General features: G+C 40.4%; 1 protein-coding gene across 10 annotated transcripts in view; it reads right to left on the reverse strand.

Annotated features, from left to right (window-relative positions):
* Positions 1 to 13,549, reverse strand: part of Nf1 (neurofibromin 1) — a 246,624-nt gene that overhangs the window by 35,960 nt on the left and 197,115 nt on the right. For all 10 annotated transcript variants that reach the window (XM_052755665.1, XM_052755662.1, XM_052755661.1 and 7 more), the window contains 7 exons: positions 11,496 to 11,928; positions 10,163 to 10,503; positions 6,431 to 6,633; positions 2,668 to 2,861; positions 1,764 to 1,904; positions 912 to 1,191; positions 215 to 429 (listed from right to left, as the gene is read on the reverse strand). In XM_052755665.1, coding sequence (XP_052611625.1) covers positions 215 to 429; positions 912 to 1,191; positions 1,764 to 1,904; positions 2,668 to 2,861; positions 6,431 to 6,633; positions 10,163 to 10,503; positions 11,496 to 11,928 — 1,807 coding nt within the window. The remainder of the gene's footprint in view (positions 1 to 214; positions 430 to 911; positions 1,192 to 1,763; positions 1,905 to 2,667; positions 2,862 to 6,430; positions 6,634 to 10,162; positions 10,504 to 11,495; positions 11,929 to 13,549) is intronic.

Genomic DNA, 13,549 nt, shown 5'->3' on the forward strand with positions numbered 1-13,549 from the left:
GCATACTACAAAATTATTTTTCAGACAAGGTATTACTATGTAGCCCTGGCTGGCCCACAATTCCCTACACAGACTCAGCTGGCTTCAAACTCAGAAATTCACCTGCCTCTGTCTCCTATGTGCTAAGATTAAAGGCTTGTGCCACCACACCCTGCATATTTCATATTTTAAATATGATTTTTAATTTAGTTTCTTGTCATTTTTCCTTCTGTACCTCCATGATCTCTAACAAAGCCTCTGTGACTGTCTCCAGGGATGTCAAAGCAAAAGTCTCCCTCTCATAGGAGCCTGGGGAGAAAGACCGGTCCCGGTAACTGGAGCGGAAGGCGATGACAGCGGCAGACTTGACTTTGCTGATGCCAAACAGTAAGTAAAACTTGGGTAATGAGAATTCTGTTAGACTGAGCCTCAAAACTTGCTTGGTCTCTTCTGTAAAAGAAAAAGAAAATAGCAATATTTTAATTCTAAAGTGATATGTTTCATCTTGAATTCAAGAACATTTAAATATGTAAAAAAAAAAAACAAACAAACCACACAACCATGCTCCCTAAGTCAAACCTCCAGATGTATTAGCGGCTACATAACATACTGGCACTAGCAATGCAACATTATCAATTTACAGTAAGCTTTTAGGTTACATGCTAATTACAACTACCTACATGACAACATAAAAAGCCTTTACTGTAGCTTGCCATGGCATACAAGTCATTTTTACTATTTTCTTGTTAGATAGAATTTCAAATACTGTTTGTATGCCTGGTGAGACGATACCATCACCATAAAAAATCTACAGCAGTCAGGTAAGGTAAAGCTGAGAAAAGAACTAGTAAAAAAAAGATCAGCTTCTCCTGGCTTGAAAAACCAAAGGGGAAAAACAAAACAAAACAAAAGACTGCCATCTAGGAACTTACCACTAAAATGTAGCTGCGAACAAGTGCACAGAGAGTGAATGATATTAATGACCAATCCATGTGTGGAAGCTCGAAGGGACAAGGGCCCCGTGGCTACTAAGAAAGTAACAACATGGAAGAGATAGGGAAGATGAGCTGCCACATCAAGGGAGTTGTTGAAGGACAACATCAGCATGTAGCGGGCTAAAATAGCAATATCATCCCACATTAGATGTTGTTCTAAAGTTGGAGTTGGAGATAAGCAAGTCTTGTCAATTATTTTACACATCCTTCCAATAACCTGTAAAGAAGAACATGTTTTAAAAACATGAGACTACAAGTTTCTTCATAAAAAAAGTTGAGGGGACTGGAGAGATGTCAGAGGTTAAAAGCACCGGCTGCTCTTGCAGAAGACTTTGGTCTTTGCCAGCACCCACATGGCAGCTCACAACCATCTGCAATTCCAGTTCCAGGGGATCCAACACCCTCTTTGGCCTCTGCAGACATGTGGTACACATACATATGTCCAGTCACACACATATACACATAAAAGAAAAATAAATCTTAAAAAATAAACTCAGGGTTGATGAGATGGCTCAGTAGGCTAAGGTGCTCCTTGTCAAGCCCCATACCTTGGGTTTGATCCTTGGGACCCATCTGGTGGAAGGAGAGAACTGACTCCTATAAGTTATCCTCTGACTTCTACATGTAAGCCACGGCACATATGTGCACACAGACATCCATATCACCTCCCCCTCACACGTTCTCTTAAATAAACAAAGTTTAACCTTAGCTAGTTGTAAGACAAAAACTCTCAAGATGATAAACAGAAATACTAAGGCATAGTCCAAGAGGTACAGAAAAAGTGGTTACCTTACTTGACACCAATTTCACATTTCCAGAAGCCAAAGCCACGGCTGTATCTGCCATCACCTCAGCTTTGATAGACCCTAACCCTCCTGTAGCACTGGTTTTGATGAAACTGTCAAGCACAACATCCAGCAGATCTGTGATCTGGTGAAATAAGGAAAGTCTTGTTGTTTTCAAGCACACTGATGGCTTAACCTTTAATTAAAAACACTCAAAGGAGCCCAAGAAGCAGAAATGTCCTGTTTCCCCCAGATTTTCAAAGTTCTAGGCTTAGAGATCTGTAAACCATAGAGGGAAGGATGAGGCTGTTTCCTGATTCCTCCAGAGTAAGACCAGTGATCAGAGTTTAAACATCTGTACATGCCTATCTTCAGCTGCTCAGAAAGTACCTCTGTGCTCCTCTAAGACTGTAACACATGACCAATCTAATTACTTTAACGACATCATACAGCCAGGAAATTGGCTCCAAAGTCATTTAAAATCAGTTAGAGGATTCACAGCATTGTCTGAATAAGGATCTGCTTCCTTAAGCGATTATTCTGAAGGAATAATATGCACCCCCTTGTCAGATTAAGGAAAGTTGTATCTATGTAGCCTATGCTACAACTATAAATGAAACCAGATGTTCTGAACAACAGCATTAAGAAGCATTTACTGAGATCTGTGGTGTATAAGGACTGGAGTACATATTTAAACACTATTTACTAGAAATGACAACAGGCTTCTACAGTTAACTCTATATTTAACTGTATATTATGCAAGGAGAAGAGTTCTGAAATGCATTAGCTCTTTACAGGGTTGGGTACGTTTCTGAAGGAGAGAATGATGTGCTCTGTATAACGAACGTGGGCACCAAGAGTTACTAGCACAAGGAGGCACTAGAGAAGTATCAGTGCAAATTCAATACCTGGCCAAGGCTTCCCCATATTTTTGCTTGGATAGAAGGGTACATCTGCTTCTCATTTATGGTCATTGTTATTAGCTTATCAAGGATGGCAGTAACCCTTTGTCGTTTGGCATCATCATTATGCTTACAAAAACGAACTAGATTTGACAGCCATGGGGTCATGTATTCTAAACAAAGGTGCTTCAATTCAATACCTGTGGAGAAAATACTCCATTAGTACAGACAGTCAATGAAAATTACAACCATTTTATTTTTTATGTGTATGAGTATTTTGTGTGCACGTACAAGTATGTGTACCACATGCTTGACTGATACCCATGGAGGCTGAAAGTGGGTGTCTGATCCCCACTTACAGATGGTTATGAGCCATTCCATGGGTGCTAGGAATCAGACCCAGGACCTCTGGAAGAGCAGCTAGGGCTTTTAACTGTTGATCCACCTCTCCAGCCCCAGCAATGATTTTATCATGAAGAAATGGTTGAAAGTAAAGATTGTTACCTTGAATTAGGTCTGGACAAACATTTTGATAAGAGGTAAAGACACTAACTAAGCTTTGAAAAAATAATTTTTTTTCTTGTTTGGTTTTTTGACACAAGGTTTCTCTGTGTAGCCTTGGCTGTCCTGGAACTCACTCTGTAGATCAGGCTGGCATTGAACTCAGGGATCTGCCTGCCTCTGCTTCCCAAGTGATAGAATTAAAGGCATGTGTCACCACCACCCAGCTGAAGAAATAATTTTAAAAGTCAGTAAACCAAACCAGAAGTACTGGCGTTACACTAAGCCTAATCTACAGAGTGTTCCATGATAGCCAGGGCAACAGAGAAACCTGTTTCAAAAAACAAAACAAAAAACAAACAAAAAATTGTACTAAAACATATACAGCATAAAATTTAGCATTCTAATCTTTTAAACTTTTTTTTTTTTTTTTTTTTTTTTTTGGTTTTTCGAGACAGGGTTTCTCTGTGTAGCTTTGCGCCTTTCCTGTAACTTACTTGGTAGCCCAGGCTGGCCTCGAACTCACAGAGATCTGCCTGGCTCTGCCTCCCGAGCGCTGGGATTAAAGGTGTGCACCACCATCGCCCGGCTTTTTTTTTTTTTTAAAAGATTCATTCATTCATTCATTCATTTATTTATTTATTTATTTATTTATTTATTTATTTATTTATTTATTATGTATACAGTGCTCTGCCTGCATATATGACTGCAGGCCAGAAGAGGGCACCAGATCTCATTACGGATGGTTGTGAGCCACCATGTGGTTGCTGGGTATTGAACTCAGGACCTTTGGAAGAGCAGTTAGTACTCTTAACTGCTGAGCCATCTCTCCAGCCCCCTTTTAAACGTTTTTATTTTATTTTATTTTAGTTTAGTTTTTTGAGATAGGGTCTCTCTACATAGCCCTGGCTGTCCTCAAATTCACAGAGTTCCACCTGCCTCTGCCTCCCTAGTGCTGGAATTAAAGATGTACACCATTCTAACCTTTTTAAGTGTATAGTTTGGTGACATGAAGTACATTCAAATTGTTGTGTGACTACCACCACCACCCATTACTAGAACTTCTTCACTTTTCCAAACTGAAACTTTGGATCCAATCACTTGTAATGGTTATCATATTATTCCATACTACAGAGAACCAGCAACTTAATTTGTTTGGTCTTTGATTTTTCAATTTTTTTCTATTAAGTAATGTTTTATTAAATTCAAAAGTAGGCAAAATAAATATACTACAATGGAGGTCATGAAAGGTCACTTTTGATGAGAGGGCAGCAGTGAGTGAGAGAGGCTTCTGGATACTAGAAAATGTTGTGGGCTGTGATCTAGAAGATACTTTCATGATGTACTCACTGTCAAAGCTCACCAATTAATACCTACTCACTTAATATCCACACACTTTACTATAACAAGATAACCTTAGTCTTAAAATATCAACGTAAAAGCAGTATGCTACAAACACCTCACCATTAGTTCTTTTTCAAAGTGTGTGTGTGCAGGGCCAGAGCCCTGGGGAGGTCTAAGGATGACTTTGTGGGGTTGGTTCCTTCCTTCTCCTTTGTGTGGGATCCAGGGATGAACTCAGGTTGGCAGGCTCTGTGCCAAGTGCCTTCATCTGCTGAGTCATCTTGCTGGCTCCTTAGCATTACTTTTTCAGGAAAAGATTAAAAACTGGAACTATAATGCCAAAAGATGTGACTATTCTTAAGGGTCTAATCCACTTTTAAATGTCCTTCTAGAATTGTCTTTTACAATGCTATCGACCTTCAGGATTTCATCTTTAAAAATACTGTTTAATCTGATACCTAATCAGCCATTTCACAATACTTTCAGTATGTATTTTTTAAGTAACAAACTTGAAAAAAAAGTATTCTTTTCTTAGTCTGATGGGTATGCTACTGTGATTCACTTACTAACCTACATAGCTCTTCTCAGCTAAGGCCATCAATCTTCCCACATTCACTCCAAAGTCCTGTGTGTGTTTGTTTCACCCATGCTACTTACATAAAAGCAACTAGTACCCCCTTTCTTTTATTAATGCTTCTAGATTTATATTCAATTCTTAAATATAGCCCGAACTTATTTTGGTATCTTTTGGTGTAGATGGCCTATTTTAATTGATTTCCCAAACTCATTTAGATGGTTTCATCTCCCCAAGCAGTCTGTGAAGCTTCATGTTTCTCTGTCTGGTTCTCTGAAATGGATCTGTCTGCTGATTTGTGAACATCCGTGTTTTGATTACCATGTCATTATAATATGTACAGTGTGGAGATATGTGTAATACCAAGTCTGTACTTCCTTTCTTTTCAACATTTTCTCAGCTATTCATTTTCAACAGAATTTAAAATCATTTGCAAATTTCAAATTACATGGCTACTTTGATGGGGCTTTATTAAATCTGAAACGATCTTGGAAGATCTGTTTATGCAAGAATACAACATGCCTGTTCACTCACTCAAATATTATTTTCAAACCTTTATAGTTATTAATAAAGCACTGTACTTTTCCTCTTTTGCCAAACTTACACAATTTCTTATCAGAGTTACACTTCTACATCTTTCACTTGGTGAAAAACCAAACCAAAAGCAAAAAAACTAGAACAAAACATATCTGACATATTTTTGATGATTTGTTAAAAGCATTTAATTACCTAACACTGAAATGTTAAGAAATGTGTTTGAATAAGTTGTATGTATTCCAGGGAGAAGAAGAGGAGAAAACAAACAGCAGGAATGAAGCCATTTAGGCTACTCCATGGTGTGGAGGTGGACAGATAAAGAGTAGACTGATGGGATTTTTTAGAACAAACTTGGGACTGACTCTAGATCTAGCATTATCACCACGACACTATGGAACACAAATGTCCAATAAAAACCACAGTTCAAAGTCAACTATAGAAAAGAGAGGTAACCATTTCCTTAAAATCAAGGAGATGTGTGCAATTCTTGTCTATGCAAAGAAACACTGAGGCTCGTGGAGCTGAAATAAGGAAGGAAATCCTTCAAGCAGCCCACAGGCAGGAGGACCCCCTTGCTAGCTGGGCTTCCTGCCAGAGTCCTGATGGATTTCTCTGTGCATCCCACTAGGATTTTCTTTCAGAGTTCCTTTGGTTACAGGGTACCCAGGCCAGAAAAACAAAACAAAAAAAGAGGAAAGTTTTTAAAAAGTAAAAATATAGTAAGTGAAAGACCACTGGTAAATTTCCAAACAAAAAAGTTTTCTTTGAATTGTCTTAGAATCATTTTGAGTATTAAAGAAAATTATTACTTACTAGATTTGCTAAATCCAGAAATACACTCTTCCAAAAACTCTAAGGTGAGGTGTGGCTCATTGGCTGCAAGTGTCTTACTGATCGAAACAATAAAGAGGGTGTTGTTAGCAGGGATGCATAACCCTGATGTCTCTAGTAATTGACCTTCAATTTTTAAATTAAAGGTACAAGTTAAGGCACACAGAAGATTATAGGCAGCAGACCTAAGAGAAAACACAAAGGAGATTGTTTTAAAATTTCTTTTTCTTTATAATTCCATTTCCCCACAACATATAACTCAAGATTTTATTGCAAAGCATGGTTAATTCTTTTTCAGTGTTACTACAGACTAGAGATAGAATATAGATCAAGTTCCAAACAGGAGATCCATGAAATCATTATCACCAGAAGAGCCCATGAGGTTCCTAAGACAGGCAGGTGTAGTAGGCCTTTCTAGAAATTTTCACAGGAGCATGAAACAGCAAAGATTTAGGGTCTAAGATGGAGCAATAGAAATAAATGACAGAATAAAGGCATGCCATGTTTTCAGTGAAGTCAAAACTCTGCTCGAGGTCACTCAGGTAGATCCAGTTAAATAGAGAATAAGAGAGGAGGCCTGGTGGCGCACGCCTTTCATCCTGCCACTCAGGAGGCAGAGGCAGGTGGATCTCTATGAGTGTGAGGCCAGCCTGGTCTACACAGAGCGTTCCAGGACAGTCAGGGCTACATAACAAGAGACCTTTATTTTACTTAATTTTTTAAAGAGGAGGCATTTAATCAAATTATAATGTGAGGAGTGTTGAAGTAAGGATATCTTCGAAATGTCCGTGTGTCCTACAATTTTCACTGCAAACTAGCAGTTAAAACCAAAGTTAACTGTAGTTGAAAAAGATGTAGTTACATCTTCCACTCTATGACCTCATTCTATTATATGTAACTATTGAAATCAATCATATGTTATCTAGGGTCTATTAGAACAAAAAATGAGCTATAAATATATACAAATATACTTAGGCAAATCAGAAACGTTTAAAGAACTTCAGTGGTAGAGTGTTTTCTTTACATATGTGAAGCCCTGGGTTTGATCCTTAGCATTCCAAAATAATGCCCCCATCCTCACTTCCACCCCATTCCACTCCATCCCACACCACCCCATCCCATCCCAAATAACAAATATCAAGCTCAATTTTAAAATGCAGCAAAACAAACTGTTGGGTTACTCAGTAAATTCCAGGTTTTTATTACCTCTGAATTTTTGCCATGTTGATACAGAAGGAAAAACCCATGGAAATTTGTTTGCCTAAGTGTTTTTTTTCCCTCTGGTATGATATGCTTTACCAACAAGCGAAAGCTATCTGCTTGCTTTATTACTAAAAATGGTATAGCTATTAGCATTATTAAACAAAGATGTCAGAAGGCAAAGCATTGCAACACAGGACTGTACATAACACTAGCATTTAGGAAGTCAAGGCAGGAGGACTGTAAATTCCAGGCTAGAGACCCTGTCCCTAAAACCAGAAAACCTGATCTACAAATAATGAAAAACTATTTGGAATTGAGAAGTAAAGACAGGCTTATAGCTCAATTTTCCTAAAAATGAGAACATTAATGTCACTGCTTGTGAACTTATTGATCTTTCACTGACTTGCAGAAACTCTAAGTCATACTATGCTGATGCTATTTTACACTATCTAAGAGCTATAAAAACCTGGGCTCCCAGGGCTGGAGAGATGGCTCATCAGTTAAGAGCACTGGCTGCTCTTCCAGAGGACCTGGGTTCAATTCCCAGCACCCACATGGCAGCTCACACTGTCTGTAACTCCAGTTCGAGGGAATCCAACAACCCTCACACAGACATATATGCAGGAAGAAAACCAATACACATAAAAATAAAATAAGTCATTAAAAAGCAAAACAAAACACCCGGGCTTCCGTAACTTGGGTTATGTATCAGAGAGCCTTTCAGGACAGGGGAAGCCAAGCATATATAAAATTTAGTGAGTCATTTCTGGGATTCCATTAAGCCTATATAAGTAAAAAAATTCTGTTGATTATTCATCCCCTGAGACAGGGTCTCAAATGTAGCCTTGGCTACCAGAGTTTGCTATGTAGATCAGTCTGGCCTAGAACTCACAGAGACAGAGATGCATCTGTGTGTGTGTCTCCTGCCTGCAGGTGTGAAAAATATATGCTACCACATCTAACTTATAAATTTTGAATACATTTAGTTATTTGTGTGTGTATGCATATGTGCAGACACAAATGTGCCAGGATACATACAAGGAGGTCAAAGAACAACTTTTGGGAGGCAGTCTCTTCTTCCACAATATTAGTCAAACATAGGCTGTCAGGCTTGGTGACAAACTCCTTCACCATGGAGCCATCATGCTGGACATATTCTTCCTTTTAAATAAAGGAAAATTTGAAAGCCTAGAAGGCCCACTATGAAACCTAGGCTATGCTATATCCTAAGAAAGAGTTCCTGAGTCTGAGAATTGATACAAGTTGAGTATCTCTCATCTCAAATGACCATGATCAGATGTGTTTCTGGGTTTGAAATATTTACATAGATTTTACAAAATGAGCACTATAATTAAAAACTCTGAAATGGGTTGGGTGTGGTGGCAAGTGGCTTTAATCCCAGCAAGTTCTAGGCCAGCCAGAGCTACATAATGAGAGCCCATCTTAATAAAAAATGATGTTATAAATTCTGGACAAAACACCTAAGACATTTCAGATTTTGGATTTTAGATTAGGAATGTTCCATCTCCATTAGTTAAAATCTTGACATTCAAGATATCTAAGATAAAGAATCATCCAAACATGAAAAGGAGAGGGAAGGAAAAGGAAAGGGGGAACAAAGGAGAAAAAAGAAGGGATGGGGAACTCCTCACTACACAGGAACTCCTTGCTAGTGCTATACTCCCCGACCACAAATGCTACTTCTCAGATCTTTACAGGGGCGTTAGGAAGGCACACTACTGTTACCAAAAAGGAGAGTTCAGGCATGAGGAGTAAACAGCAGCTCCACACCAAAGCCCAATCTGCTGGCTCTACAGGCTGCCAGGGCAGATCACAGCAGATCACAGCAGATCACAGCAGATCACAGCGCTCGAACAGAACCAACTACACTGTGCTCAGAGGGAACGAAAAGGAGGGAGGGAAAACAGGAGAGGGAGGGAAAGACTTTTTTTCTTTTCTCTTTCTTCTTAAAAACAGTTTTGAAACCAGAACATTTATTTTAGGGCTGATGGCTGAAACCCTGAAATGTACTGGCTTCTACCACAGCTGCCCTCCTGGGTTCAGCCGCTGTCCCCTCATGGGACCTGCATCTCAATCTGGAAGAGACAATGTTTAGGTGCCTCATTCCACTCCATCCCACACCACCCCATCCCAGCCCTTCAACTATACACTGTACTGCACTCGGCCACAGTCATCTGAAGGCTAACTCAGGGCCACAGCAGTGACACAGTGTGTGTGTTATACTGTGACGCTTTCCAATGAATGACATCCTTTTTGTCATGTTGCTTCTGCCCCCGAGGCAAAGGCAAGAGCAACATAAGAATTCTTAGAGAACCTTACTAAAGTGAAACAGGTAGGCAGCAGTAATGCATCTGAATCACTAAATTTTAGGCCTTCCTTCTCTAAACAATGACATTCTCAGTGAACAACAGTGATACACTATTTAACTTGAAGTGAACTTAAAAGAAAATTAAAAAAAAAAAAAAGGAAGTGTGGGAGAGAACTACCTACCGTAGACTAGGGTCTGAACTGCCTAAATTAAGTAATGCAATATTGAGCAGTGTCCCAGGGACATCTTTCGGTCGGATCTTGGTATGCTGGGGGATGGAGTCAGGCTGTGAGAGCTCCCAGCGGGTCCTGATATGAATGATAGACTGGACAATGGCTTCACACTCCTGGTGCATGAAGGTAAGTGGTGTGCCTTGGTTTGCAATGGTTAAGGTGAACTGGTTCTCATCCACTAGGCAGATCTCTTCGATTTCAGAAGCATAGTAGATGTCATTTAAAAAGACGGACTGCCCCAAAACTTTTGTTCTCTCTGCTGAGGTTACTTGAACAGCAGTAGAACCAACCTGAAAAATGGTAGTGAGGAACAGGAGAATTAAATGCCAGTTATATAGAATTCTCAGAAACTTCAAAACCAACTCATTCACCCACCCTGACACGATGTTTGCCATTTAAATGTTACTACTATATATTCAAATTACTTAACAATTACTTATAAGTACTCTCAAAAGAAACCAATTCCATCAGAAAAAAAATCATCCTTTAAAAAGGGCCACAAATTCTATAAACAAGTGCTTGAAGGGGTCAAGTGACCACTGTGAAAAACCATGAACTGATTAAAAGACCCATCACTGGGTCCTTTCCACTCTGCACAACCAACTGCTGGGCAGAGTCACAGTGAAGAACTGCCTTCCCTCTCTAGAGTATTCTTCTGCCCCTAGCCTGACCTTCATTGCCTTAAAAGTAATCTATTTTATTGTATCAGTGTTGTATCAGTGTTTGACCGCACACATATCTGCGTACCACATGTGTGCCTGGTGCCCTCAGAAGCCAGAAGCCAGATGATCTCCAGGAATTGGAGTTACAGATGGTTGTCAGCCACCATGTGGGTGCTGGGAATTGAATCCTAGACCTCTAGACTCCAGCCCCCATGAGAGTGTCTTTTAAGTGTGCACTTTTCACACTTTTGTTTTTGTTTTTGTTTTTCGAGACAGGGTTTCTCTGTGTAGCTTTACTCCTTTCCTGGAACTCATTTGGTAACCCAGGCTGGCCTCGAACTCACAGAGATCCGCCTGGCTCTGCCTCCCGAGTGCTGGGATTAAAGGCATGTGCCACCACCGCCCGGCTATAATTTTTTTTTAATTTTTCGAGACAGGGTTTCTCTATGTAGACTTTTCACACTTTTTGCAGGGCCAAATAAAGACAAAAATCTTGGTTTTCCCACATCTGGATATAACTGATTATCTGATATGCAACTATGAAAACACTTGTAGAGGTCAGACTATAACCTGGTTGGTCAAGAAAGGAACCAAATCATTCAAAACAGATGAGAAGTTACCTTAATAGAGACTTTGGTGTCTTTGTGAGCTAGCTTGAGAGCATTGTGGAACACCTTTAGGTCCTCTTCCAGAGCCAAGGTGGCAGCAGGGAGTTTCTGTTGCTCATGCTCTATGTGCTCAGCCAGCTTCCCAGGACAGTCTATGAAAATGAGCCGTTTGCTGCCCTTGAGGCCAGTCAGCAGCCGCTCGTGGTACTTGGTGTACTCCCTGACCCAGGAGTTACAGTTATAGATATAGACTGCAGAGACATTGTCGTAAGCAAAGCCAGGAAAAACAACAAACCACTTAGAAAGGAAGTCTGTTTTAAAGCGATTGCTAGGTCCAGTATGGGTAAGGTCCACTACAATTTCATATGGCTTTGCATAATATGGCTTTAAAGTCAGCAAGACATGGTATATCAGCAAATCACCATTGATTTGGCCAGTTTTGAACCTATGGAAGGCAACAAAAAGGATAAACATTGTTAAGATTTCTGAATGCACAGAATATAAATCTATTTTCTTTTGTTTTACCTTTATTAATTATGTGTGCATGCATGTGTGAGCACATGCACGCATGTGGAGACCAGAAGACAACACAGCACACCTGTGGAGGCCAGAGTCTGTTCCCTCTCTCCACCATGTATGTTCTGGAGATTGAACTCAGGTTGTCAGGCCCGCAATGAAAGCATCTTCACCTGCTGAGCCAGCTCACGGGCCCCTTTTAAAAATTTATGATTAATTTTCTCATATTTCTGGTTGTGAGCCTAGCCTTTAACAGCTGAGCCATCTCTCTGGCCCAATTAATTTTCTAAAGAGGACAATGATATAAAACAATTATTCAAAGTGCAGATTTATATTTATATTTTCCAGACATGTGCTCAATAAGGATAAAGAGAGACGGGACAACACCCCTTAAGAATTTTGAAAATAACAACAAATCTGCCCACCAAGAAAGAAGGAAGTCAGCGGATGGATGGATGGACGGATGGGCTGAAGGCCCCTGGGTGGCTGGAGAAGCTGCTCAGACGCTTTAGCCGACAGTTACCTGACCTTGAACAGAAGGTGGCTCAGCAATGAACATGAAACTCAAGTCAGACAGTAAAGTGAGAGGCCCAGTTCACAGTTAGTTTAAACTGTTGGGGTTTGAGAGCCTCCCCCCAGGTTTGTAACTAAGAAAATACACAGCCTTGGGGATTGTTAACTCAGACTTTGGGATATGATGGAAAACCATGCCTCAAAACCTGAAGAGAAGAAGCTGAGAAAAGACAAGACAGTCTGGGGTCTTGGCCATAATCTGAGTCATAGATAAAAATCTCTCCCATGGTTACATTTCTCCCAGACTATTCAGCTGTGTAAGCTACTAAATTCCATGCTTTGATTAAACCACACTAGGCCCTAGTCCACGTCCACTTGGCTTGAGTCCTGGAAACCTGAAGGGGCAGTGAGGGAATGAAGGAAGGACCGACAGATGCACAAACAGAAAAACTGGGATCAGGTGGGCTCGGCATGCTCTGATGGAGTTGCAACAACTACTGCAACAACCTGGAACCCTCAGAAGTTTATTAGGTACAGCCCAGGTTAGCTAGTCCTGGTCGGAGGTCTCTGTAGTGAGCTATCTTGGGTTTCACAGACCAGGGAGAAGGAAGCTGCAGCTGCTAGTTTTGGCACACACTGGTCACTTATTGGTAAACACTCATCTTTGACACACTGCCAACACCGTCAGGGACCAGAGGAAGGCTTCACATGCTTCTGAGCCTCACCACGGGTCTCTGGGTGTGTGGTGGCGATGGCGGGGGCTTTGCTATTCCCATGGATTCAAACAACACTCACTCATTCACTCAGGACTTCACTTGGTTGTCACACTGTCACACAGGGCCTCCTCGGCTCCCCACCGTCATAGATTGTTTAGAACTCAACAGGCACAGCAAGGAAGCCAGGAAGAATATGGGGCTCGACTCTGATCCAAATTTCTGTATCAACTCAGGCCCACTGTTCCCACCTCTTGATTATCTGAGATGTGATGAATATCTTTGTATAAGAATTTTTAATATTGTTGTGAAGGAATAAGATGA

Source organism: Peromyscus californicus, unplaced genomic scaffold, assembly GCF_007827085.1.
Source record: "Peromyscus californicus insignis strain IS unplaced genomic scaffold, ASM782708v3 Scaffold_3__1_contigs__length_106647218, whole genome shotgun sequence".
Lineage (NCBI taxonomy): Eukaryota > Metazoa > Chordata > Mammalia > Rodentia > Cricetidae > Peromyscus > Peromyscus californicus.